The sequence below is a fragment of the Haliotis cracherodii genome, unplaced genomic scaffold (assembly GCF_022045235.1).
Source record: "Haliotis cracherodii isolate W230 unplaced genomic scaffold, xgHalCrac1.p SCAF_1, whole genome shotgun sequence".
Taxonomy (NCBI): Eukaryota; Metazoa; Mollusca; class Gastropoda; order Lepetellida; family Haliotidae; genus Haliotis; species Haliotis cracherodii.
Genome location: NW_027266264.1, coordinates 30,379,861 through 30,405,399, shown reverse-complemented (window position 1 = coordinate 30,405,399; position 25,539 = coordinate 30,379,861). Strand labels below are relative to the sequence as shown.

Sequence of the window (25,539 nt, the reverse complement as noted above, 5' to 3'; positions counted from 1 at the left end):
CTTTATCTCATTTATTACATTATCCTTCTGCTAAGCTTTATAGCATCCTGCCATACAAATATCACCATAAAGGTCTGTATATAATGATCTGAAACTTCATGAATAAATTTAATCTACATTACCGCATGCCATTATGGAACTTCTGTTTGAGTAGTTTTTCGATGTTGCATGCCTGATTTTCGATGTTTATGAATTGATGTTTATGAATTGTGTTGATATTCAATTATGCACACATGGTCATGAAATTAGCTATTTTTTTTATAAACCGTTACTATTGACATCTTTGAGAAAACATTGGTTGTCTGAAACCTTCGCTACTATGTTCCGTGAACTGCAGATTTGTCCAGGAAGGTAAACCAGGATTTGTATCCCAAATTAAGGTGAGGTGAGGTGAGGTGAAATGGGGTTTAACATCACGTCCAATATTATTGCACTTATATAGCGACGTGCATGTACGTGTGTGTGTTTGTGTGGCTGCTTGTACTAATCGGGACTGATGCCGATTTATAATGCTAGCTCACTGAGATACCATGCCGAAGTTTAACATGAATACCCCACTCAGACACAGTATACTGACTCCGACTGATATACTGACCAGTCCTTGTTTTAGCCCCTTAATGCCGAGCGCCAGACAGGGTAACAACAAGTACCATCTTTTAACGTCTTTTGGTATGACGCGACCGGGGATCGAACCCCGGACCTTCCGCTCTCCGGGCGGACGCTCTACCACTAGACCACGGAGGCGGTCAATTAAGGCTAATGTAGTACGCGTGTGTAACAACAACAGTGCAAACTGTGACATTAAACAAATTAAATGGAATTACAAATTTGCAAAAATACAAATATATTTATTCTCAAATAACACAAATACATACACGTGTCAGGACAATGATATTAAAAGGAACTACGATAAAACATAATCTCAATACATCATGACCCTGTTTTTCCTAACATTCAATAACAAATAGACTCTCGAACACATACAACGAATCATTTTCAAAATAATAAATTATACAAAACTGCATAAACAAAGTACAAAAATATCAAAAACATAACAAAATACATGGATTTGCAGAATACATCTTCCGCGGTCCGTTCTACACACACTGGCCATTGACTTCTCTGAGACCGCTGCAGCATCTACTGGATGTGTAACACGTCACGTACCTAGGGAATGATAATGTGGATGTAAACGTTTCAAGTCTCGAGCGCAGCTGACAATATGCATCTCTATACCTAGAGTGAGTGAGTGAGTAAGTTGGGTTTAACGCCGCTTTTAACATTATTCCAGTTATATCACGGCGTGTCAGCTTAATGTGGGAGGAAAGCCCGAAATGATGTATACCACTTCGATGAAACCCACCAGCACGGGTCAGATGCTGACAAACCTAGAAACATAATTGGGGCGAACCGAGATTCGAACCCACAATCACAGGATCCTGACATGCCCAAGGGACGCAACTCTGCATAGCGAATCGCTGCGCCTTAGACGAGTGGGCCACCCGTGCCCCCCTCTATACCTAGAAACAATCTAATGTTTTCATCGAAATTCAACCAATTCAGGATATATCCTGCATCAACAGATATTGTCCGAATGTCGTTATTCAAGGTAACTGTAAGTTTGGGGTTATAGGATTCGTTACTTGACATTTTTCGTTGTATCTGAATTCGTTATTTCGGATTATATTCGTTATATTGGTCGCCTGTACAGTGGACTAACACTTATCTCTGAAATATATATAATTCAACAAGCAATTACATATAAAATGAACAGGAGTTCCAGTTAGATGGTAGATTCAGAACTTGGGGAAAATCTAGACATGCCCTATTGATGGCTATAGCATTACAGCAAAGGTTAGGCGAAAGGGAAAATGATATTGTTCAGGGACTGAGACAGACGACCTGTACAGTGAAGTAGTAAAACGCGTGTACGGTGATGTTGGTAAACGCTTTTCCCAAGGCTGATCATGACGGTGCACGAAAATACATATTGACCAAAAACAAAGTACGTACCGTATACGACGTAATAAGCGCCCCGCTCTAATAAGCGCCCACGGCGATATTTGCAAATATATTGGCTAGTGAACAATCCCAATTAGCACCCCTTCCGATTGTTCAATGTACAAAAGACTTATTTATTCGCGTATAATACGCACTCGTGTGTTATATGCACCCTTAATTATGGGCAATTAAATTCCAGAAAAATATATCTAGCGTATATAAACATTTCAGGCTGTCAGCATAAACCACAAAATTTATCTTTCAACTCTCTTTTTTCACCAAAATAATATTCTAATAAGAGCCCCCTATTTCTAAATTTGAGAGCGCCCTGGGCGCTTATTACGTCGAATACGGTATGTTGATTAGCTCCGTTATCATTCTGTGTAGTTATATATTGCAACTTACCTAATACAATACTTCTTCCTGAACCACCAGCCTCCGCATCTGTACCTCTGTGTACACGCTTTGGACACAGTAATCGGGCTGGAGCACGCCTGTTTGTTGCATACCTGACTTAGCTTGCTCGGTCCACTAGAAGTGTAGAAAAAAGAAGCGGCTTAACATCTCAACAGTTCAATATGCGATGTCGATACATCGGCTCACTGATTATTTGAATATGTTTAAAGAGAGTCGGTGTATGATTGAGTTGGATTTGGCCTGTTCGGGAGGATCAATCTGTTTGTTCAAAATGATAGCGAAGGGTTATCTTCCCTGGATAGTTTGTTCTTCCCAGTTAGGAAAGAGGAAACAAAAGCTTGGCCTCCTGGTCATTTTGAAGAAACGGTTTCTGATATGAACAATGAGATTTTGTGATGGCCTAAAATATCTGTTTTGATGTCAAATGGCGATCTTGATTTGTTGTTTAACGCCGCACTCAGCAACATTCCAGCTATATAACGGCGCCCTGTAAGTAGTCGAATCTAGACAAGACAAATCAGTGATTGATACTATGAGCAATGACCCACGCCGTCGGGGAAGCGGGACACACATTCAGCCACGTCACCGCGCCATTAAGTGACGACCGACCCATTAAGTCGCCGCTGGCGGCGAGTATAGGTTACCAGTGACGAATTCTAACGAGACAGACCCATGAAGATCCGGAGTAGAATAGGTCTTCAGCAACCCATGCTTGCCATAAAAGGCGACTATGCTTGTAGTAACAGGCGACTAACGGGATCGGGCGGTCAGGCTCGCTGATTTAGTTAATGCATGTCATCGTATCCCAATTGCGTGGATCGATGCTCATGATGTCAATCCTGGGATTGTCTGGTTCAGACTCGATTATTTACAGACCGCCGTCATATAGCTGGAATGTTGCTGAGTGCTGCGTTAAATAACAAACAAAAAAACGCACACACAAATCTAACTGGGCACACCCCAGGGGGGCATTACGTACTTGCATGGAGGTTTTAGGCAGGTCCTGGTTCTAGTCCTTGTTCCACAACCACCACATGTCTTGGAACAGCCAGACCAAGATGACCACGCTGCCCACTCCTCTGCAAATTAAAGCGGCGTTGTATATTCATACGATCAAACGTATGCGTGTACATATAGTTCTATTAATTTGATATTTCTACTGAATGAAAGAAAGTCAAAATTTGTAGCGACAAATTACGAACCATTCTTTGATAGCATTCTCATCAAATCAGTGTGATTACACATTTTTGCGCATTGTCAAAATCTAATTGTTTTTCATAATACACATTTATATGCCTCACGTGTCTCAGAATGTATCTCAGCTCCGGGCAAAATATAGTATACACTTGAAATTTGGATTTGACCCAAACAATTACAAAGGTTATCTAAACGTTATCAAAGGTCTAAAAGGCAGCAAACTATATGATAACCATATAAAATGCATCACATCGATTAACCATTTCCTCAACGATTGGTGTATACTTTCTTTTGCTCGACAGTTTACACTCTAGTTGTATCACCAATACTTTGTTATAGTCATCAGGCAAGTTGTGGTGGTGTTCATTTATACATAGTTATATGACATGCCTGTACGATACTCACTGTAGCAATAGCTTCCGACAAGTTTGAATCCAGTACAGCACGTCTTCGCTTGTTTGTAACATGTATTTGAACGATATCTGTAGAAAAGGGAAGAATCCTACAGTTGCAGATACATACCCCAGCTGCCGTAGGTTATTATGTGATATTAAAACACGAATACACTTGAAGATACATTTAATGAGGAATATAACAGGCCACTGATTGTGTGAAATGAAATGACATAGGTTTTGTATTTGCCGAGCTAAAATGTGGAATATATAGATGAATTCTGTTGAGTTCCGAAAATTCAGTGAAAGAAACATACGAATTACATAAGCTATTTTCTATAACACATAGTTATATAACAGACAATTTTAGAAAACAGACTTTGTCTTTTGCTGAGAGGACCCAGTGTAGAAGTACCCGAGTGAAGCCATGACGTCATACATGACTGCGTCTTCAGTATTTACTATAACATCATTAAACACTTATCAACGTCGATGTCTGCACTTATCAGCATCGATGTCTACATTATCAACATCGATGTCTACATTATCAACATCGATGTATGCATTATCAACATCGATGTCTGCACTTATCAACGATGATGTCTACATTATCAACATCGATGTCTGCATTATCAACTATGATGTCTACATTATCAAGGTCGATGTCTGCATTATCAACTATGATGTCTGCACTTATCAACGATGATGTCTACATTATCAACATCGATGTCTGTACTAATCAGCGATGATGTCTGCATTAACAACATTGATGTCTACATTATCAACATCGATGTCTACATTATCAACATCGATGTCTACATTATCAACGATGATGTCTACATTATCAACATCGATGTCTGCACTTATCAACGGTGATGTCTACATTATCAACATCGATGTCTGCACTTATCAACAATGATGTCTTCATTATCAACATCGATGTCTGTACTTATCAACGATGATGTCTACATTATCAACATCGATGTCTGTACTTATCAACGATGATGTCTACATTATCAACATCGATGTCTGCACCTATCAACGATGATGTCTACATTATCAACACGGATGTCTGCACTTATCAACGATGATGTCTACATTATCAACATCGATGTCTACATTATCAACACGGATGTCTGCACTTATCAACGATGATGTGTGCATAATCAGATAGTCCACGTTGGAAGGCAAAACCGGGATCGAAAGTCAAATACAAGTACAACCGGATATCACCCAGTGTTTAAAAAGACAAGGCATACTGTCCTTTATATAAGGTGAAATCTCGTTAACCCAGAAACCCCGGGAACCCAGATTTCCCGGAGTAATAGAGTTTCACTGAAGTATGCTTTATACTAACCTGGGGCATTTCTTGAGCCAGAGAAACCCACATCTGACGTAATACACGCCTTTGCACTGATACGGTTGTGTGTCCAGACAAGCAGAGCCGAAGGTACTGGTCGGAGTACTACACCCACCACAAGACTCTGGAACGCAATGTCATGAGGTTTCAGGTCAATTCTACCATGGCTTTGGAACATGCATGTACATGTGAGAAGTTTAAGACAATATTCTTACTTGATCGCCCATTTCGCCTTATGATATTAACAAATGTGGGTTTTACAATGTTGCGTTTTCTAGTTCTTCTGAAACATAGCATTGACATCAAAATACATTTCTTAGGGATTTAACAGATGAAATTCAACGTAGACAGTTTGTTGTATACGCTTATAATGGACATCGGAGATCTAAATATAGACAGTGTTAGTCTTTTATCATTATTCAGGAGGTTTGCATTATATCTTACAAAGGCCTGCGTTTCTTCCAGGTTCTTATCGCTTTTTGGTTATGGAATATTTTAAGGAACATTATCGCGTTCTTGGCTTTTGGAAACTAGCTAAATAGTCAACCAGTGCGAGAATACATGATCCCGAGATTTGACCAACTGTCGCGTTCTCGTGATCTTGGATTCTCGCTTTTTTCATTTTCAACTTGTTTCCAAAAATCAAGGACTCGAGAATGTCCCTTGCAGTATTCAATACGTAGTTGAGCAGTTGACATAGTTAATAACAGTGTTTTAGGACAATGGCCGCGCTATAAATGTACGGAGACGTCATCAAGATGAACTTACCTATCTTGTACCTCAATTTGAATCCTTTCAATCCGCTACCTGAATTTATTCTCATCAACAACAGCATCTCGTTACCATGAGAACGGAAATATTTGGTTGGTTTAGAGTTACAACAATACCTAAAACAGAATATGAAAATATATCAATTTATCAGTAGATTGGGACAGACAGATTAACAATATTTGATAATAATGTTTCTAGTCCTGCAGAAACCATTAATATTCTTCGTCTTTAACAATAAATCCAGTTAAAACAAAAATCTTACACCGAAAGTGAAAAGATACAGACACATATCTGTGAAACAATTGAAATCGCTTATTATAATAATCAAAGGTTCCTTTTGACGAAAATACAAACAAGTATTATGTGGCCACGTAGGTCTCCTTGGCACACTTTGTGACTTTAACTGAGATTTTTTATCTGTGCCTTCAACTGAGATCGTATATCTGTGCCTTTAACTGAGTTCTATATGTGGCTTTAACTGAGTCATATATTTGTGTTTTGAACAGAGATCTTATATATGTGCCTTTAACTGAGATCGTATATCCACCTATTCCCCACCGTCACCCGGGTAAGAAAAGGTCGCTAGCCAGACAATATCGGTTAAATTTGATCGGAAGTTCAGGCTCGGTAATTTGGTTTAATGCATGTCACTGTGCCCCAAAGTTGCTCATAACATCAACCACTGGTATGTCTGGCACAGACTCAGTTATATAGGGGCTGTAGGAGTATTGTTGACTGTTGCATATAGCAAACAACCAGCTCATAAACACTGACTGACCTTGGACCTGTTCGTGCAAGATCCTGATGTCTCACTTCAATGTAGTTCCTGCAGGTGGAGGTGGAGCAAGGAAAGGAGAATGTGTCCGTGAACTGCATCACCACTCTCTTGTTACTCCCATACGCCTAAACAATGTAAGGCATACAATCCATATTTACATTCAGTTATCGCAGAAATGGATGTCTAACAATGTTTGTAGACTAACATCTAATCCCTGAAACGAACATATTTTACAGAAAAAAACAGTTGTTAAATTATAGTTACAAAAAAATAATAAAAGGGAGCACAGAGACTTTCTTCGCTTGAAACTGCAGTAATCTAGACTTCCCAAACATTATAGACTTGCATGGGCTGTAATGGGTATATTTGTTTCAGGGTCTGTATGACAGATTACATATTTTGTAAAATACTATTCTCCAGTTTAAATACTATTAAGGTTGCTTGCTTACATTATACTGGTGGCTACTTGTGATGAACATAAGTCATCCCTACATATATCCCTATATGTAGCTCGTTGCTAATTACCTTGATTCGCCATGTACATTCGGAGTTAGCAGGGTACCCGGAAGTAGCGTAGTTGGGTGATGAGAGAGTCTTCCAGCTTGTTGTAGCAGTCAGGTACTTGGACCCACAGTTTGCTGTAAAGAATACGTATCCTAGTTGATATAAACGCTTTATATTACACATACATGTACATACGAGTAATGAGTTTAACGCCGCTTTAAACAGTATTAGAAAACCAAGCGTAACTGAACGTCTCATCACATGGAGATTTGTCTGCAGGTGCGGTGAAGCTTTTATAGTTCACAGTATCAGAATTCTCACGCTGCTTGTTTCGTGGCCGGAAACCCAACTAAAAAACAGATAGCCACGAGCGGTTTCATTGGTGTTGGGGCATTAAAGGGAGATTTTGGCCAATGAGCAGTCCTAGCACTTGAATTCAAATCCCTCAAAATCCTCTTTGTTTGTATATAAACTCACTTTTCATCAGGTATATCAATCTAGCATTTGGTAACAATTATAATTACACACACAATACCACAGTTTGAAATAATCAAAAGTAGGCTTCGGGTCGTGGAACCACGTAGCTTTACAAAACCAAATGTTGACCCATGTGTGTCCTACGAGGCAGAAGACATGGGTCAATATTTTAGTTGTTGTAAAGCTAAGTAGGATATATGGCATATTTTCTTTTTTTGTAAAGTTAATTTTATTTTTTTCGTTTTTGTAAATCTACGTATACATTTTCATGTTGTGGAACATGATCTAAGAACTCCCTCCGTGCTATTGTTATCGGGGCGGTCGGGTAGCCTAGTGGTTAAAGCGTTCGCTCGTCCCGCCGAAGACCCAGGTTCTATTCCCGACATGGGTACAATGTGTGAAGCCCATTTCTGGTGTCCCCCGCCGTGATATTGCTGGAATATTGCTAAAAGCGGCGTAAAGCCATACTCACTCAGTCACTCACTCATAACATTGACTAAGGGACGCAACTCTGCACGTCGAACTGCGTCGCGTTCTACGACGTGGCCACCACTTACCGGGCACTCACTTTTGTTATCGTAAATGGCGACGAGGAACAAATAAATGACGCATAAAGCAGATACATTTTGAAACGATAAATGCTGAGGTTGAATTGGGTTGAATCAATTTGCCTGTTTAAAATGTTTTAAATAATAGTGATAATATACATTGTACTATATCGGTGTATCTCGAGATTTAGTGCTGTTCCGGAAACCCTTGTGATCTGTTAATTGCGGGACGCATTTCAAGTGATGTATATGACTATAAGAAAGTAAGGTTTTGTTTGTTTGCTCACCGCATTCAGCAATATTCCAGCTATATGACGGAGGTCTGTAAATAATCGAGTCTGAACAAGACAATCCAGTGATTGACATCATGAGCATCGATCCACACAATTGGGATACGATGACATGCATCAACCAAGTCAGCGAGCCTGACCACCCGATCCCGTTAGTCGCCTTTTACGACAAGCATAGTCGTCTTTTACGGCAAGCATGGGTTGCTGAAGACCTATTCTACCCCGGAATCTTCACGGGTGTATACCCACATTGACTTGCACGTGAATGGGCAGAACCACCGGTTGCGTTCAGGCGTGTTTTGGGTAGCTCTTTCCATCACCTTCAATCTTGCACTTTTAATAGCGCATGCAGGTATATGTTCCGTTTGAAACCCTAAAGTACTCACGGAAATGAAAAAAAACCCGTTTTTTTTCGACCTCAGATCTTAAATAAATGCAGTTAATATACAAAATATGTAAATATTCAAACAACTAAATTAGTACTAATTGGACCGTGGCACAAATACAGCGTATCAAATGTTTTTATGCCTTTTTACACGTAAAAGTGTGTAAAAATGTGAATAAAACAGACTATTGTGAAACAGGGCATAACCAGGTGTAAGTAGATGAAGGTGACCTATGACACCTTGACGACAGGTGAGAACAGGTGCATAATGCCTATAGTCTGTTTCTGCTATGCCAATTTGGACTTAGTTTTATTTTTGAATATTGAAAGTGCCGACAAATTACCTCCTGTAAAGTACATTTTGTATTGTTCACTGAGATCAAACTAGCAACTCCAGACTAGTACTTTTCGAGTTCTTTTGTTATTTCGTATTTACAGCTACGTAACACTTTGTGTCGATTTTTAAATTGAGAAAACAGGGTTTTTTCATTTCCGTGAGTACTTTAGTGATTCGTCGTTTATGACGCTGGGAAAAGCATGAGAACAGCCTATACTCACCGTTGACAGAAGGCTTCACAGCAGTACAGAGTGTTCCAGACCATCCATCCGGGCACTTGCATTTATTACAGTTCTTAGGATTTCTGTACCCGTCATTTCTGCATGAAGACCATGTCAGACCACCACTGCATTTTTCTAAATTAAACAAAAAATTAAAATGAAAGTGCGTCTGATATATGATCTGGAAAGACGTATCATTGAGCTTCAAAACCGAATGCATGAATATTGCATAGAAATATATATGCTCGCTATAAAAATTTAATTGCTTTGTATCTCGTGTTCAGTCAGTGTACTACTGTAATCAGATCATATTCAGAAGAGATCTGGAATATGTGAGAATTAAATTTTGCCTTCAAAACAAGTCCCATGAGAAGAGAAAGACATTAGAAACTGATGTCATGTTCTAGTTCTATTCTTGGATTTAAATAATTATCTTTAGGAAAAAACATTCTACTTACGGTTGCAGTATCTGTAATTGGCAAGTTTGACGTCAAAGAAGGAGAGACCATATCTAGATCCTAATGTCCTATCCATGTCCGATTCTTTGGCGGTGATTGTTTTTTGTCCGTTTTTGGAGAAACTCTGTTAAAGTGATGAAGTTACTATAAAACCAATAGCGTTATGTCGATTCATCATAAAAATGAACGCAATCATCGTGGGGAATTACTATATACTGGGCGAGTAAGCAGGTTTATGTACCATCATTTGTTAACATTTGGCCTAAGGACCATTTGTTATTCAGAGTGGAGGCTGACTTTTTATTGAACAAAAAGAAATTGGCCTCAGGCTAAAAAGAAGAGGTTCATAACGGACATTGTGGAAAAACATGTTCAGCTTCCAGAGTAAAAACCTTTGCGCTTTGAAGCAGTGATCAAGAAAATCCCCACCGCAACCCCGACATCCATCCCCCACTCCCCTCTGAAATAATGGGTCCTTTAATACACTAGCGTACATCATTTTTATAATGGAAAGCCAGTATTATGTGACGCATATAAGTCACGCACTGGCGACTTGTCAAGATAATTTATTTTCTTTCTTGTCTCAATATGTTATCTATGACTAGGAAATATTAGTGGCCACTCACGTTTGTGCGATAATGCATGACAGATGAATAGTCGTATGGGACGCCGAGGGCAAGAGCTTCTTTCCAGCTCCTCCGTATAAAGTTGTGGCTCTTGCCGGACTTGATGTTAGCAGAGTGGATGTTGACGTACGTGTTTCGGTCTGGGCGGGACTGCTCATGCCAAAAACCTAAAGCATGGCCTATCTCGTGTGCTACTATCCCTTTCTGGAACAATATACGTAGGCAGTGGTAAATCTTCTATTAAGACATTAACATGAGGGGTTCTAGCTCTTTGATTTGAAGCTTCTGAGGCGTGCCAACTTTTATCGACAAAGTATCTTCTAGTGTTTTTGTAAGTTAAACGATTAAGTCGATGATTGATCGATTATGAAATATCTGATCGATTATTTTCAATTTATGAATATGTGACGATTATGTGAGGTTTTATAACAGTTATGAAAATAAACGATTTCACGATCTGTTTTAGCAGATTTATTCATATAATTGCAAGTTTTTTTGTTGGTTTTTTTGTAATTTTCTTTACAAAAGGGATACTCAAAGAGGTTGTCATAAATGTATCATGTTTGTCTTCATATTTGTTATCGATCTGCGATTGTCACGTATCAATCTTGAAATGTTAACACTCACCGTCCCACAACCGTTTCCGATTGAGATGGTTTGACCGAGAAGTTTCTTGCCAACTTTGGACCAACACCTGAACATGCGATATAACGGGAAGAAGATCGTATTAAATGTGTCTACTAGTAACGATATCCAACAATCAACTATTTTAGTGTGGGTTGTTATCCTTATGTATTCAATATACAAAAAACCGTTGAATCTGATTGCACCTTCATACAATATACGAACGAATTTTCTCTGCACGTACATATGAAATACCCACGAATCTGCTAGCACCTATATATAAAATATCTATAATTCTTCTTTCACGTACCCTGACATTCTCTTGAATTTCAGATGAGGTCCAATGTAGAAGCCAACTTTGACAAAGTCCAGACACGTTTCTTCTTCCCAATGTTGTATAGCATCAACTATTGCCTGCTTACTAGTCGCATCTGTAAATGGGTTCATTATGTTTAAATTAATATAAATTTGATTTGAATGGCTATTTCAACGAAATATTATGTGACGCAAGGAAAGAAATTTAATAATAAAAGCATTATAACAATAACAGCACCGTAGACAAGAAGGTGCCCGCCTTACATTTTGGCGTTGTGCTCACTGCTCTCTGTCGTTATGCATTGTCTTGCCTAATTAATGAAAATAGCCTCATTAAGCATGTGGTTAATACGTTAATATTTGTCTTTAAGTCGAACAATATTCCAGCAGCTCCAGCCTTTGGTGTCTGCATTCCAGCTAGTGTATTTTGAGGTACAATCAAGCATGGTCTTTCTCTGGAGATTTCAGTGCTCGGTATTTGATGGTGAGGGTTGGAGCTTTCAGAAGGTTTCGTAACGAACGTGTGGGCAACATTTCGAAATGTATTGCATCAGTGATCATGTCCGGTGCGGTTCCCTGTATCGACGTGTGTCATATGTTCCCGTGTTTCTTCGTGTGAATAATTGACTTGCCTTTGCATGTGTGTGTTTGTGACGGTTGACACCGTTGGGGCAGGATACGCTCATCTTTTCGCGAACACCTGGTATCATCATTATTTGATAGTGATTCATAAACACATGCTTACCATGTAGTCGGAATCGTAGAACTGACTCGGTAGAGATTTCTATTGATTATGGAAATGGTTTTTGTCGCTTTTGCTTCACTGGTTGCTTCATGGTTAAACTTGGAAAGGCTGTTTTAGTACGTTAACCATACTCTTTTACTTACATGAGTTAAAATCCGATGTTATTTTGTATCGCACAGTGGTGGGCCATTTTGATGATGACTTGGCCTTGACCTTCCGTTTAACTCTATTTTTGATTGTTGCACCAGACAAGGTGTTACTGGTTAGCGTCGGTCCATTGAGATCAAGTAGTGATGAATCCTCTTCGATTTCCTTGTCAAGTTCATCAACATCCTCGGGGTCCATGACAATGTCATCATCAAGGTCATCAAGATCTTCAATCGCAAGCGTTGTCTAAAATTGAAGTTTATTGCCACATGACTTTCTCTTTCAAGTGGATAAATTCTAAGATAAACATCAAAGTATTCTAGTGTTATAAAAAAATAACGTCATAATAATCAATTAGTCGGTAAAGCATAGCCTAGGGTAGCCTAGTGGTTAAGGCCGAAGACCCGGGTTCGATTCCCGACATGGGTACAATGTGTGAAGCCCATTTCTGGTGTGCCCCGCCGTGATATTGCTGGAATATTGCTAAAGGTGGCGTAAAACCATACTCACTCACTCACTCACGTTAACCGGGACCCAGCTTCCTAAGCCCGACCCATGAAGATCCGGGGTAGAATAGGTCTTCAGCAACCCAAGCGTGCTGTAAAAGGCGACTACGCTTGTGGTTAGAGGCGACTAACGGGATCAGATGGTCAGGCTCGCTGACTTGGTTGATGCATGTCATCGATCCCAATTGCGTGGATCGATGCTCATGATGTCAATCACTGGATTGTCTGGTTAAGACTCGATTATTTACAGACCTCCCGTCATGTAGATGGAATATTGCTGAATAAACAAACCAACCAACCCAGATTATTAACAGTATCGTCTAGATTAACGAGGTTCCACCGATTTAAAATGTATTACTTACCAGTCTCTTCTTTTCTCTTCCAGCTAGTTTCTGTTCTATTCCAGCAAGTTTAGACACGACGTACAGTCTGTCGGCCAGACTTTCATCCCTCAGAAACCTGTCAAGCTTTTGCTGAGGAAAACATTAAACGAAGTGATTACAAACATGTAAACATGTCTGTGCTAGACTTGGGAAAAACATTCAGCTTTATAGGATATATTTAGTCATGACCATGTATGAAATTTTAAGACTCAATCGTGTCCTTTTTATGACCCGTTTGGAGACCGGTGAATCTCCTCATTTTACTGAAAAAAATCTAGACGAACCAAAGGATTGTAGAGTTGCTTGGGTGTTTGCGGATATGTTTTGTTCGAATATCTGTATGAGAGACTTTGGTATAATTTGTGATCGAATTTATTAGAATTATCTATCATAAATCGTTCACCCATACACTTACCATGTCAACGCTGTTGATCTTGAAAGCTGCCAAATTTACAGGTTTTCCAGCAAAAGTTAGCCGAACGTTCTTTGTCAATTTTGTCAGATTGTTAAAGTTGAATGACTTTCCAACGATTGACTTTGCCTGCGAGCTGACACTAAGTACATCAACTGCTGCTCGTCTCTTCCTCACATCGGTGGCCTCTTCGTCAGTTTCTTCTTGAGTTTCGTCATCAGGAACGTCGTTTGTCTCTGTTTCTTCGTCATCATTAACATCTTCCGTCTCCTCTGAATCTGTTTCTTCGACATCATTAACATCTTCCGTCTCCTCTGAATCTGTTTCTTCGACATCATTAACATCTTCCGTCTCCTCTGAATCTGTTTCTTCGACATCATTAACATCGTCCGTCTCCTCTGGATCTGTTTCTTCGACATCATTTACATCTTCCGTCTCCTCTGGATCTGTTTCTTCGACATCATTTACATCTTCCGTCTCCTCTGGATCGTCTACTGTGTCTGCAGCATTGTTGGAACCATCAGAAGGTGCGTCTTCATCAGCATTTTCATCATTTTGTGGAACTTGAGCAATCTCTTCTCCGATACTAGTATTTACAGATTTTCCAAAATCGTTGTTCTGTCTCCCGTCGTTACCTATAGGAACGCTCTCAGAATTGGCTAGGGAGACAGCAACCAAAATCAAGGATCCAACAAGAATCCAAGACAGTTTACTTCCTTCCATGCTTGCATCCACTGCCAACCTAAGTTTGTAATAACGCCAGGAAGTCAGCGGTCCACTCCCAGCAAGTGTTGTGTGGCATAGGAATCTCTTAAGTTTTATACCCTTGAAAAGGGAAGTTGTTACTAAGTCTATTTCCATTCTCTTTAGTTATCTTCGTCACGACTGCATCGTAAGACGTCTTAGCCAATCAAATTCATCAAACGGACTATCCGGGTATTTGCTGTTGTCTGATTGGTTGTTTCCTTACAATGATCTCCAATTATATGCGTTCTTGACATTACCAGTGGGTGTTTGTGAAAACTCAATAAGCTCTCTGTCTCGCGGGGTTTCTTTACGCTTGTTTGCCTGGCTTCTGAAGCGAGTCCCATTGTGTTAGCTGTGTATACATCCCACTAACGTACGAGGTGAACCATCACCACACATATCGGTTGACCCAGCGGGATGTTCTCAATGCAAATATTGCTATATTATTGATGATTGTGAATGGTAGGTTCACTGTGTGCTATTGACTTGAATACACCTTTAAAGCCAGAATGTGTATATAACATCATATTTATGTGGCAAGTTTCAGTTTAATTAAGTTGCAATATATTACTGAAATATCCGGTCTTTTTATATTCCCTTAGTAACTTAATATTATTGCAGAATAGCTTTTCATATTTAACGTTATACCAGAAACAGTTTCCACATAACATGCCTTGAAATCACAAGAGAAACATTGATTTCTTGTTTCATGATTTATCTAATGTCAATGTAGTGTCAATCATCGTCAGGCTTTGTCCCATCCGTGATAAAAATGTGGTTTCTCGACAAAATGGCGTGTCTTAGATATACATTGCCCATTGCGTACCTTCGTTAAGCTGACAATATGTCTTTCTGCACACTTTAATTTCTCTGCAGGTTTAAAGGGATTCCTATGCAGTCGTATTATAAGTAATAGTTACACAATAAGAAATAAGTGTGTTAAGGAGCAAGATATTTGATAATTAATTTTGATAAACGTGCATGTTGTCAGTTTTGTTAACGTGCATGTCACTGGGTACTGAAAATACAAGTGATGATAATGACATAATATACTTAAACAATTCGGATTGAAAATGTGTTTTCACTTCGTACAGTCATATTCAATAGGACATTTAACGGAGGTGACATTGTGATTGTGTAACGATGTCTCTATGAACACTCTGTTTTAAATCAGTTTTCACAAGATGAACATGTATAAGCGGGTAATTCATCATTAAGAACGTGTTCACATATATTTGTAATAAAAAAAAACATAAACATATGTTAACTGGGTTGTCCATGTTTTTCATCCATCTATATCCTAAACTATGTTATAAAAATATATTTGAATACATATCAACGAATGTGTTACTTTCAATGTTTTTTTGTATGTAATTAAATTAGAGAAAATGTTATTTCACTATCTAACAGATTTGATGTACAATTATATAAGTTTATACACATTATAAGTTTGCAGGTACTTTGATTATCGTGTCGAATATCACTATAGCCTGCAGTGTAGAAAGTATTCATATTCAAATTTGCAATGTTATATCTCTTGAATGTCTCAAATCAACCTTGAATAAGAATTTACGCATTGCTCTGGGTAAAAAATACAATAATTCGGCATTCTCCCGATCGTTATAGAAATCAACTATCGTGACTTGATAATGTAGACAAGGACAATATCTTGCATTCATGTTTGTAAACAATCCGAGTTTAAATAATATAATTTACAGTTAATAAAGTCGCATACAGATTTTAGTTATCGTATCATTACATCGACAGTTTAGTGAATAAGTATATTTATAGAAAATGAATAGGTCTACACGCTTCGTTCTTTTTAATTGCTCATAGAAGATAAAAAGCAGAAAATGCAATAAAGTAATCATGTTTTTTAACTGGAACTTATTGTCGAAAACGCAAGCGGAAATATAATATATTTTAACCTCTTTTATACTTTGCATTAATACATGTTGAAGACATATTTTTTTCAGAGTTGCGAGTGTGGAAATCAGCTTTTAGCACTTTGAATACGTGTTCACATGACTTGTGATAAGCAACAAGGAAGTATTGCGAAACTAACATCGTTTATTCATATACTACAGCCACAAATAGAATTTATTACATTAATTCTGTTCGTAAATAAAGGATTAACATCGAAATATATCGTCAGCAATTCAATCTCAAACCTCTTTACAAGGAACGTATTAGTTTTATCACTCCAATGTATAAAGCGTCCATTGATTGTCTAGCGCTCTTCTTATTGGCTGCGTGGTATCCAATCCAATGCACGAACACCTGCGTCGTGTAGCCTTCCACGCATGATCGGTTTTGCACTTATAAACTCTGTTGACAGAAATAGGTGTACAAGTTTTTTCAGCAGTTACGTCCCTTATCGCAGTGTTTGCTCAAGAGCTCTGTGGGCGTTGAGTTACAAAATCACATGGACAAGTCCGATTCACGAGATCACAACATAGTTATTTTTGTCGTTTAAAGAATCTATTCACACCAAGCAACTGAATCAGCTGGAGAATGGCGACATATAGATACCTGTAGCAGTTATACATTCTGACTTTGGTCTTAGGTTTTGTATTGAAATAAATAATCTGTACCCGAAAATACTGGGGAAAATGTCCTCTGTGTTTGAAGAAAAACATCTTTCACTCGACATTCTGGAAGTTCTGAAAAAGATTATACAGTGGGTCCCAAAATACATGTATGTTTCATTAGAAACACTATTAAACTGTCGGTTCTGTACTGGTCGAATGTTTTAGCAGTTAAGGTATAATGATAGTCGTCATTGTGTGATATTTATATATCGTTGGTATGTTGGGAACTGCTAGGGATTCATCCGAGAAAAGCGGTTGGGTAGCCTAGTGGTTAAAGCCTTCGCTCGTCACGCCGAAGGACCGAGTTCGATTCCCCACTTGGAAACAATGTGTGCATGTGAAGTCTATATCTGGTAACTCTTGCCGTGAAACTACTGGAACATTGCAAGAAAATTGATAAAAACGGTGTAAATACACTCACTCCCTGGGTGTGGTGATGCGCAACCCATACGTTTTATAATATTATTCATCCTGATGGAAAAAAACATGCAATTATTCATTTGGTGACATGTCAAAAACGATTGGTTGTTTAACTTTCCGCCAATAAGGGTGCGTTGTACATTTTTTTCTATTTCAACTTCACCCGCTCACCGCTTGTATTTTGGTTTTGGTTTAATTAATCTAACGTTTGACTATGTCAACAAATACGTTTTGTGATACAAGTTGTATATAAATAAAAGCCCATTCCATGTTCATAAGATATCTCTGCTAAAAGCAGAGTCGATTGTACGATTCAGACTTCAGTCCTGCCTGATTATAATGCCACCTTTCGCCCAGCGGTAAATATGGCATTATAGATGGCTTTCAGATGATTATATTTTATTGTTAGTTTTCAATTCAAAATATCTTAAGTTAGCGGTAATATATCCAAACAGTGAACTTTACTGATAGCCTATTTCTGGTGTCCCCCGCCGTGATATTGCTGGAATATTGCTAAAAGCGGCGTAAAACCATACTCACTCACTCACTCATAAAATTGACTAAGGGACGCAACTCTGCACGGCGAAATGCGTCGAGTTCTACGACGAGGCCACCACTTACTGGGCACCTTAAGGATGGGTTAGCCTTGACCTGTATCGGATGGCGCCGCTCGAACAACCATCGAGCACATTCCATTGTGTGACTCGTCCGCCCACTATCATATTGCTAGTACATTGCACACAATTGCAACAGACGTATTCATGACTGTGTGTTATTAACGAGAGATCGGCTGACATTTGACATATTCAATTTACAGTTCCTTTCTGCTCATGGCAATTATTAGTATGTACAATTTTCAGATATATAAGGATTATGTATGCTGCAAGGGCACACCGTTTTAGATTTAAATAATATTAGGTTTTATTATCTATCAAATAGATTGGTATGTTCAAATGATATGATAAATACTCGTGGAGCTCGGTTTTTTTTTCATTTGATTTCATTGTGCATCAAAATGTTTTGGGTCGATCTTGTGAAAACATCTGCGTTACTTGGTGCTTTCCTCCAACATTACGCTGACAAGGTCTATATATTGTTTGTTGTTTGCTTGTTGTTTAACGCCACACACCACAATATTCCAGCTACATGACGGCGGTCTGTAAATAATCGAGTCTTAACCAGACAATCCAGTGATAAACATCATGAGCATCGATCCACGCAACTGGGATACGACGACATGCATCAACCAAGTCAGCGAGCCACCCAATCCCGTTAGTCGCCTCTTACCACAAACATAGTCGCCTTTTACGGCAAGCATCGGTTGCTGAAGACCTATTCTACCCCGGATCTTGACGGGTCTTGTTTAGAGTGAGGGATATTCAACATGTTAACTGTCAGGAAAGTGTTGCCTTTATAACGGGCTTGCACTGGCGGCTGACTGTATACAATGTGTACAGACATGTATTTTAAAGGTATAACTGTTTGTTTTTGTTATATTTCAGTAATTGTATATTTATATTTTCTAAGCCTTCGAATACAAAATAGTCGGACAAACTAACATGAATTTTTTAGCATATTTTCTGAATGTTGTTCTGACTGTATAGTTGAATACGAAAGGGAAAAATAATTACAAGTATATATCGCCATAACGCATAGCTTCCCTGTCGGTGGTATACAGACGGGAGTATCTCTAGGTCGATATAGATATATATTTCGTTTAGTTAAATAGTGAGTGAGTGAGTTGGGTTTAACGCCGCTTTTAACAGTATTCCAGTTATATCGCGGCGTGTCAGCTTAATGTGGGAGGAAAGCCCGAAGTGATGCAGGTCTCAGACGTTTACCACTTCGGTGATGGTGCTGACAAACCTAGAAACATAATCGGGGCGAATCGGGATTCAAACCCACAATCATAGGTTTCTGGCGTGCCCAAGGGACGCAACTCTGCACAGCGAATCGCGGCGCCTTAGACGATTGGGCCACCCGTGCCCGTTTAGTTAATAAGGTGGATATAGATATAGATATAGATATATATATTTCGTTTTGTAAGTTTGACTCACCGTGGTTAGTTAACACATTTATGTAATGGAGATACGGAGGATATACATCATTAACATTTTCATTACTAAACTGCCGGGCAAAAGAATGCACACACCCCTGTATGATGATGAGTGAGTGAGTGAGTGAGTGAGTTGGGTTTAACGCCGCTTTTAACAGTATTCCTGTCATATCACGGCGTGTCAGCTTAATGTGGGAGGAAAGCCCGAAATGATGCAGGTCTCAGACGTTTACCACTTCGGTGAAACCCATGAGCACGGGTATGGTGCTGACAAACCTAGAAACATAATCGGGGCGAACCGGGATTCGAACCAACAATCATAGGTTTCTGGCGTGCCCAAGGGACGCAACTTTGCACATCGAATTGCGGCGCCTTAGACGACTGGGCCACCCGTGCCCGTTTAGTTAATTAGGTGGATATACATATATATATATTTCGTTTTTTAAATTTGACTCACCGTCGTTAGTTTACACATTTATGTAATGGAGATACGGAGGATATACATCATTAACATTTTCATTACTAAACTGCCGGGCAAAAGAATGCACACACCCCTGTATGATGATGAGTGAGTGAGTGAGTGGGTTGGGTTTAACGCCGCTTTTAACAGTATTCCAGTTATATCGCGGCGTGTCAGCTTAATGTGGGAGGAAAGCCCGAAGTGATGCAGGTCTCAGACGTTTACCACTTCGGTGAAACCCATGAGCACGGGTATGATGCTGACAAACCTAGAAACATAATCGGGGCGAACCGGGATTCGAACCCACAATCATACGTTTCTGGCGTGCCCAAGGGACGCAACTCTGCACAGCGAAACGCGTGCCCCCGTATGATGATGACCATAATGAAACACACGAGACGTGGTTATTCGATGGTGATGTATTTGATGCGGGTATCGTAGTTGTGTTATGATCTAAAGTTTGCAGTGTTTCGGGGACAGTTGTAAGCATAGTAACGTTCTGATAACGTTTGTACTATTTTGGTCAAAACCAATTTTCAAGTGTATACTTTCTTTTGCCCAGGAGTGTATTTCTAAAATAAAAGACCTGTTTCAGTTAATGTTATTTCAACTCTACACGTTTTTAAACTGTATGGGCCATCCTATCTCCTGAAAAGAAGAAGCCGTTAAAAGAACACAGGAATTATATTAATTCAACTACAATATAAGTCACATTATTTGCTAAAAAATGTAACTAACATTATGTTCGAGTATGAGCGTCCATATGCCTCACGAAAAATGTAGTCAATACAAATCTGATTTGGAGTTAATCTAAACTTCAAATGTTGAAGGTCCAGTATCGCAAGTAAACATACACGACAATACGCCGGTAACGCTAATTACCACGTGACCAGTGACCCGGTCAAAATACTTATCTAGATCACATGACAGTGATTATCTTCGAGTGAAAATGCCATGTGTTGACAATGAAAGGGCCAAACTCAAGACGGAGATGTCAATATATGCACAACCCTTAACCTTGAAGGGATCTCACTTGAAAATGTACTGCAAACAGTGGGAAATGTAAAACCGCCGAGCAAAGGAACCTGTAGACTCACGTGTGATTATGTCTAAACATGAAACAAACAAGGAATGGTTATTCGATGGTGATATATTTGATACGGGTATCATAGTTGTGTTTTGGACCTTAAGTTTGCAGTGTTTCGGCGACTGATTTCAGCCTTGTAACGTTTTGATAACATTTGTAATTTTGGGGTCTAATCCCTCTTTCGAGTGTGTACCTTCTTTTACCCTGCAGTTTGTTTAAAAGTGGCATTCAATAGCCACGTACATAAGTATGTATATAGCAGACCTACAGTCGGATTAATCGCGAAATCAAATCCATGAAAGGACACGAAAGTGGTTTTAATGGAAAGTAGTATTTCGGTTTAAGAGACTTTGGTATTCAGGTTAAGATTCCTAAAATGGTGATAATAGTGTGAAAAACAATTCGAAAGAGACTTGTTTTTATGCTGGGACAATGATGACAATGATCTAGCAACATTTTGTACAGTGTAGTTTTAGAATTCACAGAAATATTGACAGTATGAAGTCAAGCAATAAACAAGTTAAAACAAACACAATAAAACACAGGAGATTTGGGAGAAGCCGAAAAATTAGTTGTTCACATTTCTCCGGGACATCGGAGCGGTCGGGTAGCCTAGTGGGTAAAGCGTTCGCTCGTCACGCCGAAGACCCGGGTTCAATTACCGACATGCGTACAATGTGTGAAGCCCAAATACAGTCTCAGTCTCAGCTCGTTCAATTTCTGATCTTCTTTGAGGAAAGACAGCATTTCGAAAACGTTAACATGTGCCTTCTGAATTAACGTCTTCAGTCTTCCATACCATCCTTCCAAAATGGTTATTGGTGCGTGGTCCCGTGGTCTGGAAGTGGTTCCACGAAATCAAAGGCAGGCAGGTTAGTTTTTACATGTTATATTCATTTTTGTTCACAAGCATTGCCCGAAGTGATGCAGGTCTCAGACGTTTACCACTTCGGTGAAATCCATGAGCACGGGTATGGTGCTGACAAACCTAGAAACATAATCGGGGCGAACCGGGATTCGAACCCACAAACATAGGTTTCTGGCGTGCCCAAGGGACGCAACTCTGCACAGGGAAACGCGGCGCCTTAGACGACTGGGCCACCCGTGCCCGTTTAGTTAATTAGGTGGATATACATATATATATATTTCGTTTTTTAAATTTGACTCACCGTCGTTAGTTTACACATTTTTGTAATGGAGATACGGAGGATATACATCATTAACATTTTCATTACTAAACTGCCGGGCAAAAGAATGCACACACCCCTGTATGATGATGAGTGAGTGAGTGAGTGGGTTGGGTTTAACGCCGCTTTTAACAGTATTCCAGTCATATCACGGCGTGTCAGCTTAATGTGGGAGGAAAGCCCGAAGTGATGCAGGTCTCAGACGTTTACCACTTCGGTGAAACCCACGAGCACGGGTATGGTGCTGACAAACCTAGAAACATAATCGGGGTGAACCGGGATTCGAACCCACAATCATAGGTTTCTGGCCTGCCCAAGGGACGCAACTCTGCACAGGGAAACGCGGCGCCTTAGACGACTGGGCCACCCGTGCCCCCGTATGAAGATGACTATAAGGAAACACACGAGACGTGGTTATTGGATGGTGATGTATTTGATGCGGGTATCGTAGTTGTGGTATGATCTAAAGTTTGCAGTGTTTCGGGACAGTTGTCAGCATAGTAACGTTCTGATAACGTTTGTACTATTTTGATCAAAACCAATGTTCAAGTGTATACTTTCTTTTGCCCAGGAGTGTATTTCAAAAATAAAAGACCTGTTTCAGTTAATGCTATTTCAACTCTACACATTTTAAAACTGTTTTGGCCATCCTATCTCCTGAAAAGAAGAAGCCATGAAAAGAACACAGGAATTTTATTAATTCAACTACAATATAAGTCACATTATTTGCTAAAAAATATAACTAACATTATGTTCGAGTATGAGCGTCCAAATGCCTCACGAAAAATGTAGTCAATACAAATCTGATTTGGAGTTAATCTAAACTTCAAATGTTGAAGGTCCAGTATCGCAAGTAAACATACACGACAATACGCCGGTAACGCTAATTACCACGTGACCAGTGACCCGGTCAAAATACTTATCTAGATCACATGACAGTGATTATCTTTCGAGTGAAAATGCCATGTGTTGACAATGAAAGGGCCAAACTCAAGACGGAGATGTCAATATATGCACAACCCTTAACCTTGAAGGGATCTCACTTGAAAATGTACTGCAAACAGTGGGAAATGTAAAACCGCCGAGCAAAGGAACCTGTAGACTCACGTGTGATTATGTCTAAACATGAAACAAACAAGGAATGGTTATTCGATGGTGATATATTTGATACGGGCATCATAGTTGTGTTTTGGACCTTAAGTTTGCAGTGTTTCGGCGACTGATTTCAGCCTTGTAACGTTTTGATAATATTTGTAATTTTGGGGTCTAATCCCTCTTTCGAGTGTGTACCTTCTTTTACCCTGCAGTTTGTTTAAAAGTGGCATTCTATAGCCACGTACATACAGTAAACTACGGTTATAACGAACACGCTTATAACGAACTGACGGATATAACGAACTTACCTTTTTGGTCCCGACTATTTGCTGTAGTTATGCTGTATATATGCTTATAACGAACTACGGTTATAACGAACTAGCAACATTTTGTACAGTGTAGTTTTAGAATTCACAGAAATATTGACAGTATGAATTCAAGCAATAAACAAGTTAAAACAAACACAATAAAACACAGGAGATTTGGGAGAAGCCGAAAAATTAGTTGTTCGCATTTCTCCGGGACATCGGAGCGGTCGGGTAGCCTAGTGGGTAAAGCGTTCGCTCGTCACGCCGAAGACCCGGGTTCAATTACCGACATGCGTACAATGTGTGAAGCCCAAATACAGTCTCAGTCTCAGCTCGTCCATTTCTGCTCTTCTTTGAGGAAAGACAGCATTTCGAAGACGTTAACATGTGCCTTCTGAATTAATGTCTTCAGTCTTCCATACCATCCTTCCAAAATGGTTATTGGTGCGTGGTCCCGTGGTCTGGAAGTGGTTCCACGAAATCAAAGGCAGGTCGTCCGGTGTCCTCCCATTAGTTACACGTCCCGTTTGTCACACACCTTAAAACAAAGTAAGACGAGTTCTATGGATGAACAACTAAGTGCTTGATAAAAGTGTTAGGATCTACACCGAAACGTCGCACTAATTGTAATAAAGAAGTTGTTCATCCATAGAACTCGTCTTACTTCATCACGCCAACTTCTAAATGCCACTCAAAGAAGTTACCTTAAAACAACATAAGTCATGGCTGAAGGCACTGACTGGTCTAAGCTATGTTACCTAAGTATTAGAATGGAGTGATCCAAGAAAAGTAGAAAAGCAATCTTGTGCTTTAGGTACTTATATAAAGATACTGTAGAAAAGTAAACTTGTACTTTCTTTGTGTATATCATTTGTTATGAATATAATATTGACTGCTCTCTTCTTATGGTTTCTACTTGTAGTGCTTCTAGTGAAGTACCTGTTGGTACCATTAAGTCTTTGTATTGCTTTCTGTCGAGGCGGCTCAAGACTGTATTTGATGGTGCGTGGAAGGCCTAACAACCATAGTCTGTTTTTGATCTTATAAGTGATTCGTAGTGGTCCAGCTGAGTGTCTCTCGATGTTCCCAAGATGTGCCTGAAATTGCCTGTAATACGTTCAGGTCTTTTTGACATCTGTTTTCCACTTATTCTATATGTTAGCGCCAAGTGAGATGTTGATCAAGGATCACCCCTAGAAATATTACGAATGTTTTCGAATTTGATTGTTTTGCCTTCTATGGCTTTGCGGCTGAAACAAACCCTGTATACCCTGGTTACATACTTGAAAAAAATGATTAAAACTGGAGTTCAGACCTGACTCTAATAAAATATAATAAATACATTAACAATTAATTCACCAAAGAATTTCTTATTGTTTCATGTATATTGTTTTAAGACAGATTAACCATACTTTCAATACAGATTAGTTGCCTTTTAGTCATATCATTACATTTCACAATACCATTTGTGCTAAAAATCCAGCTTGGAAATCAGTATCTATACTTTGGTCTCTGTGGAAAACCATTACGCAGTAGGTGTTATCTTAATTAATCCCCTTCTGGCCTCCTCCAAGGAAGTGTAACAACTGGGAATATAGAGGTGTGTGACATCTGGGAAGTGTAACTAATGGGTGATAACCGGTCGCCCTCGATCCAAAAGGCTATGACGTAATCGGCAAGCTAGACACATCGGG

At 39.3% G+C, this 25,539-nt stretch overlaps 1 protein-coding gene across 1 annotated transcript; it reads right to left on the bottom strand.

The window, feature by feature from the left end:
* Positions 1-817: 817 nt before the first annotated feature.
* On the bottom strand, positions 818-14,672 carry LOC139475731 (zinc metalloproteinase nas-36-like). The gene is made up of 16 exons (XM_071258923.1): positions 13,898-14,672; positions 13,462-13,572; positions 12,590-12,839; positions 11,697-11,817; positions 11,390-11,456; positions 10,763-10,966; positions 10,137-10,260; positions 9,679-9,813; positions 7,442-7,554; positions 6,917-7,041; positions 6,136-6,254; positions 5,365-5,491; positions 4,021-4,097; positions 3,398-3,497; positions 2,407-2,532; positions 818-1,167 (listed from the first exon to the last, which is right to left on the bottom strand). Exons 1-16 carry the CDS (start codon positions 14,615-14,617, stop codon positions 1,098-1,100), a joined length of 2,589 nt encoding a protein of 862 aa, XP_071115024.1. The 5' UTR covers positions 14,618-14,672; the 3' UTR covers positions 818-1,097.
* Between the last annotated feature and the right edge of the window lie 10,867 nt (positions 14,673-25,539).

Excerpts from the sequence above, each read along its gene's own strand:
- LOC139475731 (XM_071258923.1), bottom strand. The coding sequence starts at position 14,617 with ATGGAAGGAAGTAAACTGTCTTGGATTCTTGTTGGATCCTTGATTTTG. Across the intron at positions 11,457-11,696 it reads AAATTCAAGAGAATGTCAGG|GTGTTGGTCCAAAGTTGGCA; the intron begins GTACGTGAAAGA and ends TCGCATGTTCAG. Across the intron at positions 3,498-4,020 it reads TGTCGGAAGCTATTGCTACA|AGGAGTGGGCAGCGTGGTCA; the intron begins GTGAGTATCGTA and ends TTTAATTTGCAG.